At 30.1% G+C, this 17,910-nt stretch overlaps 1 protein-coding gene across 1 annotated transcript; it reads right to left on the bottom strand.

Annotated features, from left to right (window-relative positions):
* Positions 1-5,060: 5,060 nt before the first annotated feature.
* LOC145187732 (nucleoporin Nup37-like) lies at positions 5,061-16,239 on the bottom strand. The gene is made up of 8 exons (XM_090080609.1): positions 15,913-16,239; positions 15,650-15,722; positions 12,811-12,889; positions 12,571-12,680; positions 11,352-11,539; positions 7,840-7,890; positions 7,290-7,374; positions 5,061-5,428 (listed from the first exon to the last, which is right to left on the bottom strand). The coding sequence occupies exons 1-8, from the start codon at positions 16,182-16,184 to the stop codon at positions 5,318-5,320; spliced, it is 969 nt and encodes a 322-aa protein (XP_089936735.1). The 5' UTR covers positions 16,185-16,239; the 3' UTR covers positions 5,061-5,317.
* Between the last annotated feature and the right edge of the window lie 1,671 nt (positions 16,240-17,910).

The following is a 17,910-nucleotide window of genomic DNA, read 5'->3' as shown; positions in this document are numbered from 1 at the left end:
GTAAATTGTGATAAAGTTTGAGATCGAATCCTTTCTTAAGGGAAAATGAACAGCCAAAATGCTTTAAAGAGCTAAATATTAGAACTGTTCGGGGAATTTGTTTCCATAGTTAAGTTTGCGAGACGTCCCTCATGCTTTTACGTTCTTGGTTATTTGAACCATCTCTGAGCCTGGTATAAAATTGTTCTAACCCAGTATATCTTCTGAATTAAGAACTTGATCGTTACTCTAGATTTAGCCAAACATTACATTTTTGGCATTGAATGTATGAAAACCCTGCAGGGCACTTTTTACATCGTTGTCTTTTCTCAGTGTATGCTGGTAGATGGTTTACTCCGTCTTTTCTTACGTCTTGCGTTGGATTGCTTTGGACCACAGATCTTTTAGCCTTTGGTGATATCATAGCTTCAAAAGATGGTCTACCAACCTTACATTTCTCTGCCTTTATTAGACTTGTTGCAACTTCTGCTTGAAACTTTTTCAGGGGCATATGTTTTGTTTTTGGGTGTATTAATTTTAAATCTCTACGGTATAGAAACCATGCATTTACTAGTGCAATCAATATTGTATGCGCCCAAATGTAGATATACCAACAATGATACTTAAGATTAGCTTTGTAAAACGAGCTTTGTAAAACGAGCACATTATATCAAGCTTATCGATTCCACTTATATACTTGTTGTTTGTTTTAATAATATAGGGCTGATTAACATTTATATACTTTTTATACTTTCGGTCATATCGTTTAACAGTATGAACCGGTTCAATTCCAACATATCAAGATACTAAAGTAACAGCTTTATCATCATACCAGCGTACCAAAACTAAATTTGAATATGTCAGTACAATAATCATAGCTTCCACGGCCATCTTTACATAAATCCTTTTCAAATAGTAACGGACACTTGTTCAAACGATTTGTACGAATAGTGCCTACAAACCAAATTGATCGTTCTTTGAGCATATCCAACAGAGTTAGCGATGTGAAAAATTATCTGCAAACACTTTAAAGTTATGACCAGATGGTAAGCTGGATGAAATCTTAAGGACTATCGATGCACCGACTCCATATGTTGATGCTTTACTCGATTCGGTTTCTTTACCCTGGTAAACATCAAAATCATAAAGAAATCCACTAGATCCACTTCTACCCCAAAGTTTGAATCCCCATTTGGTTGGTTTGTTTAATAGGTATTGTTTTATTAGAGAGCGTCCTTTAAAAGCAATCGTGATTTCATCCACACTATGAAATTCTTCTGGTGATACCTCCAAAATATTTATGCGCAGTCCTGTAATCCAAGGGCGCAACTTCCAGATGCGGTCTCTATCCTTAGTTTCCTGTGTAACATTTACATTATCAATAAAATGTAAACTACGCAAGACCAGAAATGATTTCGTGACAAAACAGAGCTAACGCCATCGTAGCTCATGTATGTTTCCCAATATGATCTAATCGATGGCATCTTAACAAGCCCCATTCGTAAATAGACACCAATATATTTTTCAATCTCTTTTGGTGTTAAGTTAATACTTGAACTAGTTGATTGAGTTCTGTATAATCTGGTTTGCTCTGTTACTGTTTTAAGAAGCTCATCCGTGACAAACATTTTGAAGTACTGATAGGGAGTCCTGTCATCTGGTATAGGTTGCGGTGATAGCTCCTAAAATTTTGTAGCACCAACATGTCAACCTTTTTCCAAAATCCTTTTACTGGTTTGTTCTTATTTACCATATTAGACAAAGGTTGCTCATCATCACTACTATCATCATTATCATGAGGGACAATTTCTTCTTCACAATTTACATCCAGTTGCCGAACGGGTCCTTCACCACAAAAATCATTCTTATCTACAATATTATTGATATTCTCAGGCTCAAAACCTGAATCTGAGTCATTCAAGTCATCAAAGTCACTATCTCCATCAAGAATATAAGCAAGAGCCTCTTCTATGTTATAATTTTTGTTTTTATACATCTAATATTAATTATAAGTTAAACAAAATTAATATGCATAAAATATCCCATTGTAGCATATCTGCTACATAAAACCTAAGCATGCTATTTCATACATTTAAAATTATAAAAACTATAACAAACACTTGCAAGAACTTCTTTAAACTTCTTTATATTAAAAGAAACATTAAACTCCTATCTTAACTGTCATAAAACTATTTAAAACAAACTAATTTGGAGCCGCATTATAGACAATATCGCCATTCTTTAAAAATAAGATTTGAGTGTTGGTGTTTGTCGTGATAACACAAACTTACAATATCCAAATTAATTACGTAATGAAACTGTTGTTGTAAATATGCCACATGGGGCATTTTTGACATGAATAGATAAGCCATACTCGAATGCCAGGTTAATAAATATTTGTTGCAGATCTGCTACACGGGGCTCTAAAGGGTTAAGATTTAAAGATTGGACTTAGTCCTGACAAAGGATTTTCTGGGTTGGTTCCTTACTGCATAACTCCATCCAATTTTCAATTTTTTGATATGTTCTCAATAAAAAGTAAATGAAAAATAGTTTGGTTTTTTTATTACAGCATTAACAATTATATTATAAGATATTATAAGTAGGTAGATATTGCAGTTATTTAATAATTAATAAATATGCAAAATTTACTGCTAAATATCTAAGCCCATGTCTTCAAAATAGTCAATAATAGAACCTTCATTTAAATCTATGAAACTTGATTCCTTAGTTGTAGTGTCCCAATCAGCCTCTTGTTCATAATTTTTAAATAATAGAAAATTTTTGACAGCTTCTGATACCTGATGTTTAATCATTTTCATTCTCACATCCAGTTTTGCTGAAGACACTACAGGGTCCGATGAATCTAATGCTCGATTAAATACATCGAGCAAATTAATTTTACGAGAACACTTTCGAGAATGATATCTTCAATTCTGCCTATAGTACTTGTTACAAGATTCAGCTCCCTCTTCACCAAAATATCCAGGTGATAATGGTAGTGTCATAATAATGTTTTTTGAACGACAAAGAACTTTATGAAGAGAGGCAGGCATGTTGAACCATTTACATTTACTAATAAATTAGGAATATGTATCTTGGCAGAAGGACCCAAATTTTTCAAAGATCAAATGTTCGTGACAATTAAGGGCAGCAAGAATTTTTACTTAAAAATGAGTTATACTTAAACAAATATTTTGTGCATGTAAGCTTTCAGAAGTAATCTTTAATGTAAATTATAAAGATGATCACATGTATGTATTAGCAAGGCCGTAGACAACTTTTTTTGATGTTTGAGCTAAGCAACTTTGAAACATGAAGAAAACTTCATATTTAAGTAGGTTCATATATATAAGGAATGAGGATACTACGCAAAAAATTGCGGTGATTGGAGACTGGGAACAACAAAAACCCCAAAACGTTAGCCCCCCAGCCCCAAATATGAGGGCAATGAGTCAAATTTGTTATTATTTTTTTTAATTTAAAATTTATTTTTATTCATCAATAAATTTCAAATTTGATTCAATAATCTCTTTTTGATCGGCTTTAATGACTTTGTAAAGTTTACAACCCCTCAAATTGAGGTTTTTGTGAAGTTCCATCATTCTATTTGAAATTCTATAACTCTCAGACGGGGATTTTGAGGGGTATATAACCTAAATCTTTTTGAAACCCGGAGTATTCACCTTTCATTTGGTACCAAAATAATTGATACTTTTTGATACTATAAAGAATGCGGGTCTTGTTAAGCCAAAAATATGGTAATAACCCCAAATTCCGTATCTCTAAATATTTCTTAAAATGTTTTATACGTGGAGAAATATAGATCTGATCGGTTGCAATCAATTGCTAAGAATCACATTTGTAACTATTAAATATGTGTTTTGGGAAAAGCTTCTACTTGTTTGCGCAAATTTTTTGCAAGAAATATCAGAAATTTTTTTTTTTTTTTTTTTTTTTTAATTAATAAATATTAATTTCGATAACCAATAATATCAATACTGTGAGAGATATTTTCAAAGTTCGTTTAGCTACAAATTTTTTTAATTACTAGTTAATAAAAAATCATATCTAAATTAAAAATTAAAAAATTGTGATTTTTGATTTTTGTGATCAATTTTTTTTAATTTATCCCATAGTGGATTGGGGGATAATTTTAAATTTGCTGAAAGTTTGTCGTTATTTCGGATGTTTTGAATAATTTCTCCTGTAACACTTGTTTAATTTGAAAGATTAGCCCCATTTATTTTTGTACAGTATTGCATTTGTTTATGGAGAATAAGTTTAGTGGGGAGGAGGAAGGGCAAGTTATTAGATATCAGGCTTATAATAATTAAAGTTTGAGAAAATAATAACTAAAAATATTTACATAAAAATTTTCTTGAGCAGTTCTTTGGTTAAAAAGTGCTGAAACTATTAAGTATCTGCGTACTGCGAATGGTGAGAAGCTGAGATCTGGTACAGATTTTAATACTAAATTAGAGTTTCTACTAAAAATTATACTTTTTGGGGTGATGTCATGTTGATTGTTTGTGGAATTACATTGTGTAAAATTATTTAAAATTTCATTAGTGTTTATCGTTTTAAAAAACTTCACCAATTAATTGAATTTCTGTCAAGCACTAACGAGTTAAACAAAACTTAATATGAACAGCTCTTTATTACTTCTAATTCTTATTTATGGAGTTGTAAGAAATATTTCTAACTGCAACGCCAATTATTCGAAGTTTCTTAACCAATCATTAACAAATCAAACAACGAACTAATGAAATGAAAAGTAAAAGTTCCCAAAGTTCAATTAAATTATCTTAGAAATGGTCGAAAATTACGACTATTTAATTCAAAATACCAAGTAGATTTTCAGTCAATTAAACGTTCCAATAAAACAAACAGACAATCAAATATTTGAGATGTTCGTCTCAAATATTTAATCGTCTGTTTGTTTTATTGGAACGAAAAATAGAAAGGACGTCAAATTGTTAATAATCGTGTTTAATAAAACGTGGCAACTTAACAAAATATAGATATTTTGAAGTGCTGGTGTTAGGCCTTTTATGACCTCGCCAAATAATAGTAATCGATACACTTGCAGTAAAATTTTCAACAAAAATTTTTACATGTTTACAATATTACTGCAATATGGAATATTATAACTATAAAAACTTTCAATTTTTTGCTTTGACATCTCCGTTATAATAACAATTTGAAACACAAAATTGCAAATAATTCTTGTTCTCCTTTTAAAATGTTTTGAGGAAACTTAAAGCATTTTCTTAGGCTTTTTTATTTCAACTTGCTTTCCCAGTTTCTTAACATTATGCTATAATTGTAGGAATGCTCACTGCAAACAATAGAGTAAAACTTTTCTGTTTGCTCCAATAGCTACAATCGGTAATAAATTATGCCATGACAAACCATAACCAATCTTTGTTGTAGTGCATATTGGAATCTGAACGAAATTAAAGTTTAAAAAAAAAAAATAATAACAGCGTTAGAAACAACCAAAGCCCGATTTAACGCACTTTTTAACGGTACCTAAAACAATTGGAGAAAAACAATATTTAAAATATAATCAAGCTTCAATATTTGAATTATGTAATCAAAACTCGATAACATAACAATGCCATAAAGAAAATAAAGAAAATCCATGAGCTTTGCATGAGTTTAACGTTTAAACTTATATAACTTAAATTTATAACCAATTAGTTTTCGCTTTTTAAATATATTATTATCATTACTCAGTATTTACTAAGTAACTATCGAGGCTGATAAGGTTGGATTAGAAAAACGTCTGGATAAACGTGTTGGATTAGAAAAACGTCTGCACTTGGTAAGGTGGATTCGCAAATAAAACAGCAATATATACAGTGATAGGCCGCGATAGTGGTGTAACATTTTAAGAGGAATGGTGGAAATTTTGTTTCCACCAGTGGTGTAACATTTTAAGAGGAAATGTAGATTAACAAAAAGGTAGTAGCGAAACATTAAGCGACGCTAAGGGGCAAGTTCTTTGACGCATTTTGATGCTCATTACAAAGTTTAATCCTTTTCTAGAAAAGCATTTTGAAACTCATCATGTCCAAGGTAATAGACATATCGCTTACCTTTCTTCGGATACGCATGAAAATTTATATTACACGCAATAAGTTTTTCAATGTTACATTTTCGGAAGCTAAGTATTATGCTGTAAAGGTTCATTCTGCTCCTGGCTTGTGACTAACCAATCTTTTTCCTATGGTAAGTCATCGCTGAATGGAAAGCTGAAGAACGGTTCGTTTGATTTAAAGTACGAAGTGCTTCATGATCACCTATATTAACAGCTGAACAGGCTATCAAGAAACAAATTAAGTTGTAATAATGCGACCAAATAATCCGAAAAATATACAAAGCTTCTCGCCCATGAGAAACAAGTAAATAAGTATATGTATTATATTTCGTTCGCTAGCCACCCTTTCGAACTAATGTTAGAAGACTTGCGTCTTAACTTGCTTCAGGTCAATATATACCATTAATTCAAAATCGGTATAATTAACGAAAATTTTATTTTAGTTATTAAAGACTTTTACAATATATTTTTAAAATTTTACCAGTTATAAAAATCACAATATAAAATTTTTACTTAAATTATCTACACATAAAAATTTAGATAGAAACAGCAAATACTTAGAATAACAAATTAAAATAATATACTTATAAACTTTACTTATAAACGAACTCGATCACACGTTGATTACTACATTAAGTTTATTTTAGCTGAAATAAAACATGTTTAAAAAATTGTGAGAAATAGCAAACTAATTTTAGGGGAACTTTTAAGGTAAAACGGGAAAATTCCATTATCTACGAAACGACAGCAACATAGTAAACAACGCTAACATCAATCTATAGGGGTAGTAAATAGAGTATATTTACATATAAGGCGGCTGTGTGTTGGGTAAAACATTTCAGTACAACAAACCGAAATATGTTTTCAAGATAAACTGTTATTTCTGTGAAAATGTTATGCTAAATTATAGCACGATTTTAGATTCAACTGTATTGCTTTGATATTATATTTACAACTGAGATTTATGATATCTTTTGAAGTTAAAATGATCATGGAGGGAGTACATGTAATGGAGGGGTAAAGTGAGTCTACTTCAACTACAGGAAAAATGATATAATAAATGGTTTTGGTAACCCATTTTCTCATATTTAGATAGCAGTTCGTGAAAAAAAACAATCATTATGTCATCAAAAAATTATCATTAATTAATCATTATGATCATGCATTCACATCTACACATTAACAACGTGACGTAATAATGTACCTTATCTTTGTGTGAATAATAAACTTTAAACTCGTTTTCTGGTCTCCCTCGTGTTGCATATATTCTGGCATCGATGTTGCTAAACCTAAATGATTACAATAATATTAATAATTAGTATTATAGTTCATATGCTTCAGAGCATATGAACTATATATATTTTAAATAGCTCATATCCTTTAAATATTTTATACATTTTTTATTGTGAGGAGAGCATCTTAATGGTTTATATTTTAGAAAAGTTTTGTGTGTTTAGGTTTGGTTTACATGTTTGTTATGAGTATCCGTCAGTGTGGGTATGGGGTGAGTGTAAAGTGAGATTGGAGTGGGTGTGTCTCGTTAAATGGTTTTCTCGTTCTAGTAATAGTAGACTCGTTGGCTTCGGCCGTCTAGCGTTTTTCATAGTTTGATGAATAAAATTTGAATAAAGTGAAAATTATAAACTTACGGTTATAAATTCTTTTATTTTTATTCCTCACAATATGAACCATTTATAATATCCATAATTTATTTTTAAAAATATTTAAATTATATTTTTAACAAAATTGAAAACCTGAACTCCTGTGCAGAATCAGAATGCGCAAGTCCAGATGACTCTGGTATACTGAAAAAAGATTAAAACTCAAAGAATAAGTTCTAAACATACTTAAAAAGTTATAAATGCTTCTTGGGATAATGTATGTAATGTCATTACGGAAGACGAGAAAATAGGGACAATTTGTTTTGATGCAGTGTTTTGTATATTTTTGTCTATAATTTCTTTTAGTGGAAAAAAATTTCTGCTGCTTCAATCATAATCAGTATTTGTTCACAACTTTAGAAGGATTTGATTGCTAAGCTCATTGAAATCAAGAACAAGACGTAAATAATTATCTTGGCATGGAATATGAGTAAGATACTGATACCAACAATATAGAAAAAATCAGCAAAAAATTAGAAGAGAAAAGACTTTTCATTATAATATTATATAAAGACATTTTAGAACAGAGTAACATTCTTCTGAACTCTAATAAACTCTAATAAACATATTTTAAGTTATTTTGTAATAATGGTTGATGATCCCATCCAGCAATTTAGTATATCCTGTTAACTATAAATTATAGAAAATGTTGCAAAATGTTATGCCAAAATTTGATTCAAATTATTTCAAACAGAAATATTTTTCTGCAAGACGAAAAATAGATGTTAAATATACAATATGGTGTGAGTTATCGTTTGGGAAATTTACCGGATATTCGGAATACCAGTTTCCGATAAATTTTTATCCCATTACCGGTAATTGCCGGTTTTTACCAATATTTTTTGTAAATTTTATTATATTGAAAAAAGGTCTTTCCTGAATGAGATAGTCTATTACGAGTACCTTTGTGTTTCTTGTTCACAAAAATTTTTGAAACAAATGTGTGAAATAAATTAAAGATTCATTCATAAATCATTAGTAAATAAATAATTCCTAAAACTTTTATAAAATATTTAATTCAATAATAAAGAAATATGTTGACCAAAAAGTCTCAGTTAGGGATGACTTTCAAAATGCGGTCAAGAATCTGCCATGTGTAATTTATGTAAAAAGAAAATTTTTGTGGAAATGAAAAAAAAAGTAGCTCATGATTTACATGGAAAACACATCAGCTTGACTGCTAATGAATACACGTGTGAATGTGAGGAAGCACGAAAGAAATTGTGTATATACACATGTGTGAATAATCAAAGGTTACTAAATTGTCAATGTCTCTTTGGAAGGAAAATCTTACAATTTAGGGTTGATTAAAGTAGATGGTAGCCTTCCATTTGAAGAGGCTAGAAAGTTACTTTCAATAAAGCTAGATGAATTTTGTCTAAATTGGGAGCAAGTGCTTTGTCTCACAACAGATGTTATGATAAAACTTGGGAAGATGTTACAATGTTACTACCAATTGTGATTGGCACATGCATTTGGCTATTACTGATGTGTTTTATATGAAACACGTAGAAATAGAAGGTGAAGATAGGATGGACATGGAGGTAGAAGTGGATATGGATATAGAGGAGGAAGAAGAAAATGATTCAAAAAGTTGATTCAAATGTACCTATTGTCCTAGGAGATATTAAATTGAATCCAAAAAAATTGGCAAATGGCAAAATATTCTCTCTTCTTATACAGGGTGCGGCAGCGATTCGCGAACTAATTTTTGGCTAGGTTTTGTGATGTAAATAAAATACTTCCGCAATTTATTTTTGTTGATTAATGTTCAATGACCGTTTTAGATTTTAATAAAATTGTGAATAGAAAACATTTTAGTTAAAAGTTTTACAATGGAAGCCAAAAGAACCGAAGCTTTAAATTTGATTCATGCGGGTTTGTCTGCACGTGAAGTGATTCGTGTTTCTGGACTATCTAAAACTACATTTTACAAAGTGAAAAAACGTGGCAGTGCTGAAAGAGCCAAAATTCCATCTCCAGTGAATAAAAAAAGTTGATAAAAAGTTCACAGAAAAGCTTAATAAGCATGTTCAAAAGAATCCTACTGTATCCATCTGAAAGACAGCAAAATTGTTCAATATTGATGAAAGGACAGTCAGAAGAACTCTAAAAACACTTGGAAAAGTCAGTGTGGCCCGACCTTCAAGTCAACTTTTAACAGAAAGGCTAAAAACGTTACAATTGGAACGATCAAAGAAGCTTCTGAATCAGCTAAAAAGCCATGCTTTGTTAACAGTTAAAGTTTTCTCAGATGAAAAACTTTTTAGTGTTGACTGTGTGATAAATAGGCGTAATAACAGATTCATTATACAGAAGGGTGACAAAGCACCACCTGTGTGTCACACCAAGCACCCTCAGTCCATCATGGTGCTAGGAATCATCGCTTCTAATGGAGAGAAATGCCCACCAATCCACATCAAAGAGAAAGAAAATGTTACCTCTGATTTTAGTATTCGCTTACTAAAACGCTATGTGGTGCCATGGCTGAAGAACAAATTCCCAGAAAACAAATACATCTTTCAACAGGACAATGCACCTTGTCATGGGTCCAGAAAAACTCAACAATATCTTCAGGACAATATAGCTAATTTCTGGCCCAAACACTTTTGGCCACCATCCAGCCCTGACCTGAATCCCCTTAACTAAAGTCTGTGGAGTGTAGTTGAGAATATGGCTTGCAAAAAGGCCTACTCAAGTCTCAAGTCACTAAAGTCATCAATTACCCGTACTTGGAACTCAATGTCAAGGAACTATATAATAAGCACCTGCCAGTCCTTCCGTCCTAGGCTTGAGGCAGTGATCAAAAAAAGGAGACTTAATTGAATGTTAAGGTGGGAAAAGTATTTATCTTCAACTTTTCTCCTATTAATATACCATGAAAATAACTTTTTAGTGCTTTAAAAATTCATTTTGAAAAATGTTCTAAAAAGTTCGCGAATCGCTGCCGCACCCTGTAGATGTGAAAACAAGGAAGCTGTCACTTGAAAAAGAATTAAAACAGACCATTAGTCAGTCTCTTGCAGAAAAGGATTGCAGTGATAAAGAATTCAAGTCATTGTCCAAAGAGTTCAACCTGTATGAAAGTAACGGGGAAAGAGCAAAAAATTTATAGACTATTGTTGGCACTTAAAAAATTTCTCCAACTACTGTTGAAAGTGAAAGAGCATTTAGTCTTGTAGATTGCTTGCTACAAAGAGAAGGTCACAAATGAGTGCTAAATTCCTTGATACTCTTTGCTTTCTGAAAGGTTATTTCTTATTATGAATAAATAAAGACACGAAAAAAAAAATATCCTTGTTAAAAATAGTTTAATTTACACTTTTTTTATTTAATTTCTCAGATGGTAAAAACTGGTAATTATATAAAAACCGATAAATTTTCACCAGAAAAAATCATGATTTACCAGTAAATTACCAGTTCCCAACTATAGTGTGAGAGTTCAAAATGAAAATAAATTAAAATTTATTTATGGACTTTTTCAATTAAAAAATCCAAAATTTTTAGACATTTTGATAAATACAGCTAAAATAGGAAGTTTTTGAATTTCTGAAGCAGTTTGCCCTCTGCAAGTTTTGCTAAAAAGTATCTATAAAACTATTTACCTTCCTTTTGAAATGTCCCAAATATACCAGTATTTTCCTGCAACACACCCAATCTTTTGAGGATCAAGTAAAGACCAGTCAACAGAAGCAAGATTTGATGAGGCATTTATACAACTAAGTGTGAACAATGGCAAGTAACTGAATATATCATATAGCCGAATGGTACCATTTTGCTCACCCACTAGCAACTATAACAAAAATGAGTAAAACACACAAGCAAGCTAATTAATACAGGGTGTTTCATAAGTTGTGTAATTGCTTTTGATTTTAGTTTAATTATTACTTTAGATGTATTTTAAAAAAAAGGATAGCTTCATGACTCTCAACCAAAGAGAGAATTCAAATTGTTTTTGTTTTTTTTTTGCCAAATTTAAGAATTTTCAAGAGGGTAGAAGGCAATGAAAAGTCATTTTACCACTCTGCCACCTCATGAGAAAATGATTTAAAGTTTGGTTGACAAGTTTAAGGAGACAGCTGCTCTTATTATATTGTTACAGAGGAAGCTATTCAAAAAAAGAAATGGTCAAATAAACCAATAATTTGGTCAATTTGAAAGGTAGTCATAGAAATGGGGATGAGTACAAGTAATTATTATTTTCTAGTTATGAAGTAAGCTTTCAATCATTCAGACCAAGTACAGTAAAAGAGCAAAGTGAAGATGATTTTGACAAAAGAATAGAGTTTTGTGAGACCATGTTGTCAAAATTTGAAAAAAATTTCAACTAAATAAACAAGATTATTTGGTCAGAGAAAGCCAATTCATGCTAATTAGTATTACAAACAACCATAATTGTTGGTGTTTGGCCTACTATCAGCACAAACAAATATCTATGTCCAACTCAAAGAATAGAGTAATGGTGTGGTGTGGAACCTTTTTCCTCAGAACTTCTTCTTTTGGGGTTACTTGCAGAATATTGTATACAAGACAGACCCTCTACAATTGGTGAATTCTGTCAGCAAAATGAACAAGTCTGTGCAGAGTTAGACATACATATGTATTGAAGAGCCTGAGAAAACATAGCGGTTGATTGAAATGCTGCCAAGAGCTAGATGGCCACTAATATCATTGTTTTTTATTTTAACAAATATACTATTAAATAAGATTTTTAAAGACTTTCATTATTATTTCATTATTTTAAATAAAAAACACATACACAACTTATAAAACACCCTTTAAGGTTTGTTTATATTTTTATTGAAATGAAAGACACTCGCTTACTTTACCATTATCATTCATATTCCACTTGACACTCTTTCCAGCACTGGTCAATGGCATACACATGATTTCCTCACAAGTCTCAGAATCCCAGATTCTGCACTTTTTGTCATCTGGAAAAAAAAGCATGTAAATATCTATTTTTGTAAGTATAAGTATTTTAAACACTTCTAACCATCTATCATAATCCTCAATCTATAAGTTATTTTGGTATAAAAAAAAAAAAAAAAAACAACTACATACCACCAACACTTGCAACTTCTCTTCCTCTTAAGGGCTCAAAAGAGCATTCATTGATGAAAGATTTATGACTGCCTAAGCACTAAAGTTAGTAAGGCAAGAATTTACTTAAGTCTAAACTTACAATAAATGAATGAGTTTAAAATGAAACTGAATTTTCCAGCTCAACTTTAAAATGCTAAATATTTGTTTAAAAGACAAAGCAAAAACTCTTTCTAAATAATTCAAAAAAATATTTCTACTGCCAAAATAACTTATACTTTTTTTATTTCTTATTTTAAAAATACTTTTCAGCTACACAATCCTGCCTCAGAAAATCATAATTAGTAAATCTGCCTTAACAATAATTCAGTTTGCAGGCTATAGTAAATATGCATTATTATTATATATCACTTTTTACTAGACTAGCAGTATGGATAATACCATATTAATTTGAGTTTCAATTGCTGCATTTGCCATATATAAATATCTTTGTAAAAAATATATTTTTAAAAGAACAATTTTGTAGTGGAGAAATTTAGAATGCACAAAAGCTATAAAGTTTTTAAAAATTAAAAATGAAAGAGTATTCTTTAAAGTTATTACTGAGTTTTTCAAGATTACCATAAAAACTTTATGTTTCAGCATAAAATTTAAAGTCTGGAAGTACAAACAGCTCTACAGAGAACTTTATGCAGCCAGACACTTTCACATCACTTGATAGTTACCTAAATTCTTTTTATAGCACAATCTAACAATGAGAAGATTAAAAACTGTTTGTCGAAAAGCAGAAAAGAGATGTTAAAAAAACCATAAATTCTCTGTATCATGTTTATCAAAAGCAGGAATTTATAACTTTTCAATTGATAAAGCAGCTTTTAAATCAAAATCAAGACTTTTTGTCAGAATTTAATAAGTCTTCACCAGTGCCAGCATTGCTAATATAGGCTCACAGGGAAAAATGAAGAGCCATACTTCTCTTTGAGTTTTAACAAATTTAGAGTTTTATCTGTGTCTATGTTTTATGAAATAAAAAATAAAAATAATAAAAAATTATATAAAAGAGTATGCTACCAAACTGCTACCATGTTTGATAAAATTCACAACAGTTGAAGGAAAAGTAGTTTGTATTTATTCCCAGATGTCAAGAATCACCTTATATCTTTTTTGAGTTTGATAAAAGGAAGCACCTGGTAACATTTTGATTAAAATAATAATAGGTGAGAGGGTGATGGGAATCTAGTTTTTCAGAAAATCAATGGTTTGAAGCAGGAAATAAAGAACATAGAGCAGGAGGAAAACCAAAATCAGGACTGCTGGATTATATTATTGGGTAAATTGTACAGATTGTATCACAAAAAAATGATAATTTTATTGCCTGATATAATCCTATTTCTAGCAATGGAAGCCAAACGTGATGTAATAGTTGTTTTGCTCCATGCAAAAATGCCAGTTCCACAGATAAAAGATGTTGAAACACTTCTTAGCACAATTTACAGTCAAAAATAGTTTAAAATAGTAAGGACAAATCAAGCATAAGCAAGGATCAGGAAAGAAGCTTCAATTGTCACACCCAGACTACTACATGCCATCAAAAGCAAGATTGACATGAACCCCATCAGGTCAATGAGAAATTTGAATGAAAAAAGACCTTAATGTGCTTGAAGCAGCAGTAAAAAGGGTTGTTAAAAAGAACATTGGTGCCAGGTCATTGACCAGAACTAAAATGTTGCTTCTCAAATAAAAGGTTCTCAAACTGGAATGTTTCAAAAAGTTTCTTTAATAGACTGAAGAAAAAAATGCTAATTTTGTTGTGCTCAGAAAAAAAATACTTCACCAATGACCAAGTTTGATGGCTCATTCTTTCCTTGGATTTTTGCTAGCTTTCCTGACCCACAAGAAGTTCATGGCAAAGACTGTGCAAACCTGGCTGTCTGAGAACATGAATTTTTGGCCAAATCACATCTGGCCACCTTCTTCATTTTAAGTAAGCATTAGTGTTTTGATTTTCTGTTAATAATTAATAGTAACAAACTAAGTTCTAACTTCATTTGAAATAAATCAATATTAAAATAATTTTTATAGTTGGACCTACAAAGATTCGAGATAAAAAACTTTCAATACCTCACATACATTACATTATTTGTTATTCGATTAAATCTGTTAAACTTATTTTCCAAAACTAACAAATTTATGTATGAATATATACTTGTCACACCAAAAACTTTGTTTTAAACACATAATGAGTTTCACTTTAATAAACTTCAGAAAATTTAATTTATCTAAAAAGACGGCTTATATAGAAATTTTTACTTTATTCATCATTAAAGAAAAATCAAATTGCAGATACTTAGTCAAAAAACCCTCATTTTTTCATTTCATTGAGGACAGTAAATATTCCAAAAAAATTAAAAACTTGTAATTTTTTGCAATGTATAAATAGCTTTTTTTATAGCTACCTTGAATTCATTCAAGATATTACTAACAAAATGTAGTATCAAAAGATGAAAAAACAGTCATGTTTAAAAAAAGAAAAATACTATGGATATAAGTAGGATAACATTTTAAAAGAATTATAAATCAACAATAATAAATAATATCAACAAATGATGAAAACCCTATTGTAACAATAAATGAAAACAAACAACCAGATAACATCAATGAAGAAGCACACAACTCTGATAATAACTTTATTTAAGTGAAATATTTATTTTATTAACCCTATTTGAAAATAGTTGTTCTTTCATAGCAAATTTAAAAATCTCATAAAATATTTAAAACTCTCTCATAATATAACTTAAAAATCAAAACATTTTCAAAAATAGTCAAGAAGAAACTATTATGTAAATTATAAAAATATTACTTTGGCTGATACTTCCATCTTGTTATTTACATGGTAATATTTCAAACTGCAGTCTAGCCCAATGGTTGCAAACCTGCAACAGAATAAATATCTGTGCAAAAGAATAATTTAATAATAAAAGTGTATGAAAATCAAAAAGCTATAATAATAATTTAATTAATATAGATTTTTAATGATTAGAACTTATTATTTTTAAACTTTAGGACCAGATATTTGTATAAATGTAAGATTCAATAATTTTAGAAATAGTTCTTCTCCCATACGTAAGTCCTACAGGATGCACCAACATTGAGGTCTTTGGACTCCAAGCTACCTTTGTAACTGATGAGCCATGATCAATATCTGTGAGATTTTCATAAGTAAACTCGGGAATATCATGCTCAAGCTCAGGAAAGTGTAGAACACATAAAGTAACATAATTTTCCCAAGTGTATGCTAGAAGTACAGGTCCTGATTCTTGTTGATGAAAAAACTCAATGCTATTTGGGGATTTATTAGTTATAATTTCAGCAAAAAAAAAAGATTCCAAAGACATTTTAATTGACTCTAAATATAGAGAAACAAAATAAAGTGAACTTTTGATATACGTTAATAGATTTACAAAGGCATGTAATCTAAATCAGTAGTATAAAAAACTCTAACAAAAAAAAAGTTTATTTTGCCTATTTATTCATCCTAACACATATTTTATGTGCTTCTGTTAACACTTTATATTAAAAAAAAAAAATTAACACACAACCAAGTTTAACTTATACATACATACATTAAAAGTTTAGAATAAATTTTTTATTTCAAAAATTGTTACATCCCTCTACTACAGTACTAAATCATCTTCAACAAAATATTTTAAATCTAAATTAGATTAAAATTATTTTTTTTTAAATAGCACTGATGCAATAAATTAGAATTTTCAGATGCATTTATAATTATAGACACAGCCTTGTATAAATGGTTTTTAAGGGGCTTTTACTCTAAAACACTAATGCACCCTTTTTAAGATTCCATGTTAGTTGCTTTTATACCAGCACAAATGCAAATGGTGGATTTCAATGCCAACAGTTTTTATAATATTAAAGCTTATTAGAATTTTAAATTTAACTAGATTTACATTAAATAACACATTTCAGCTCATTGTACAGATTTTCATTTCCTTTGAACTTGTTTGGGTTAAGGTTAATACTAATCTTAGCTCCAAATTATTCCTAGGTCAAGTCTTCTAGACCTAAGCTTAAACCTGAAAACTTCAATATTTAAATAACTGAACTCTAACTTTTGTTGGTTTATCCATTTTACTCAAGAAATACACAGCGTTAAATTTAACGCTTACCTTTATTTTGGTGTATCAAAATGTATTACTCCAAATAAAGTTCTAGATAGATTAATATTAATAATCCTTTCATATCCTTATGAAAATCCAAAACTGTCCACAAACAGATAAGGTTACACAAAAAAATATTGATAAAAAATAGACATATTATTAATTTTAACCCAATATAATTAAAGTAAAAATATATTAACAGGATTAAACCTTAAACCATGTTCGCATATTTTACTTAAATGCTGCGCTGAATCAGTAAGTTTACTATTTTTCTGAATTAGCGCTTTATTGCTGTAAGTTTTTGTAACTATAACATTTTAGTACAACTTTATTACATAACATTTGTAAAATGGACAATATAATACACATTTAAACCCAACGCTTTAAGATAAGACAGTAATATAGGTTTTTCTGAACTGTAAATGAAGTATTTTTGTTATCTTAATTCTTTTCACAAAAAAAGAAATTTAACATCAAGTTTTGCAAATCTCATCGTTAATCGTTATCTTTATGGTACAACTCTATTAGGTATCTGTAAGCTCTATTTAACTTAAATCCAAACCGTATGACCAAATGGGTTAGGTCAAACGGTTTGGAGTTAAGCTAGGGATATTTATTTTTGATACTTTTGTATCTTCTTTACCAAACTAAAAAAAAAATTGCTTTTGGACGTTAATTTAAACAATCACACTTTTCTTATTTGCTAAATGTTGCAAGAATAATTTGTGATCTATTAGTTGAGCTTTTGACCACAGAATTAATTGGTAGCTTAGCTAAACTTACTTATCTAAGATCTGTCATTTTAAATACGCTAGCTGTATTCAATTTTCTGAAACTCAATAATTACAATTGGGAATTCCATCGTCTTGTGTAAAATCTATGCAGTCCATGGGCGCCGGCAGGCAAGGGCAAGGTGGGGCAGTTGCCCCCCCCCCCCCCTGGA

Source organism: Hydra viridissima, unplaced genomic scaffold (genome assembly GCF_058129835.1).
Source record: "Hydra viridissima isolate aposymbiotic clone 2 unplaced genomic scaffold, HvirCarnegie_v1 scaffold_2, whole genome shotgun sequence".
In the NCBI taxonomy this organism is placed as follows: domain Eukaryota; kingdom Metazoa; phylum Cnidaria; class Hydrozoa; order Anthoathecata; family Hydridae; genus Hydra; species Hydra viridissima.
This window is presented reverse-complemented; position numbering and strand designations above follow the sequence as displayed.

Coding starts and splice junctions, on each gene's coding strand:
- LOC145187732 (XM_090080609.1), bottom strand. CDS start 16,184: ATGTCTTTGGAATCTTTTTTTTTTGCTGAAATTATAACTAATAAATCC. Junction 12,890..15,649: donor AGATGGAAGTATCAGCCAAA/GTAATATTTTTA, acceptor TACTAACTTTAG/TGCTTAGGCAGTCATAAATC. Junction 7,375..7,839: donor GATTCTGCACAGGAGTTCAG/GTTTTCAATTTT, acceptor GTAATCATTTAG/GTTTAGCAACATCGATGCCA.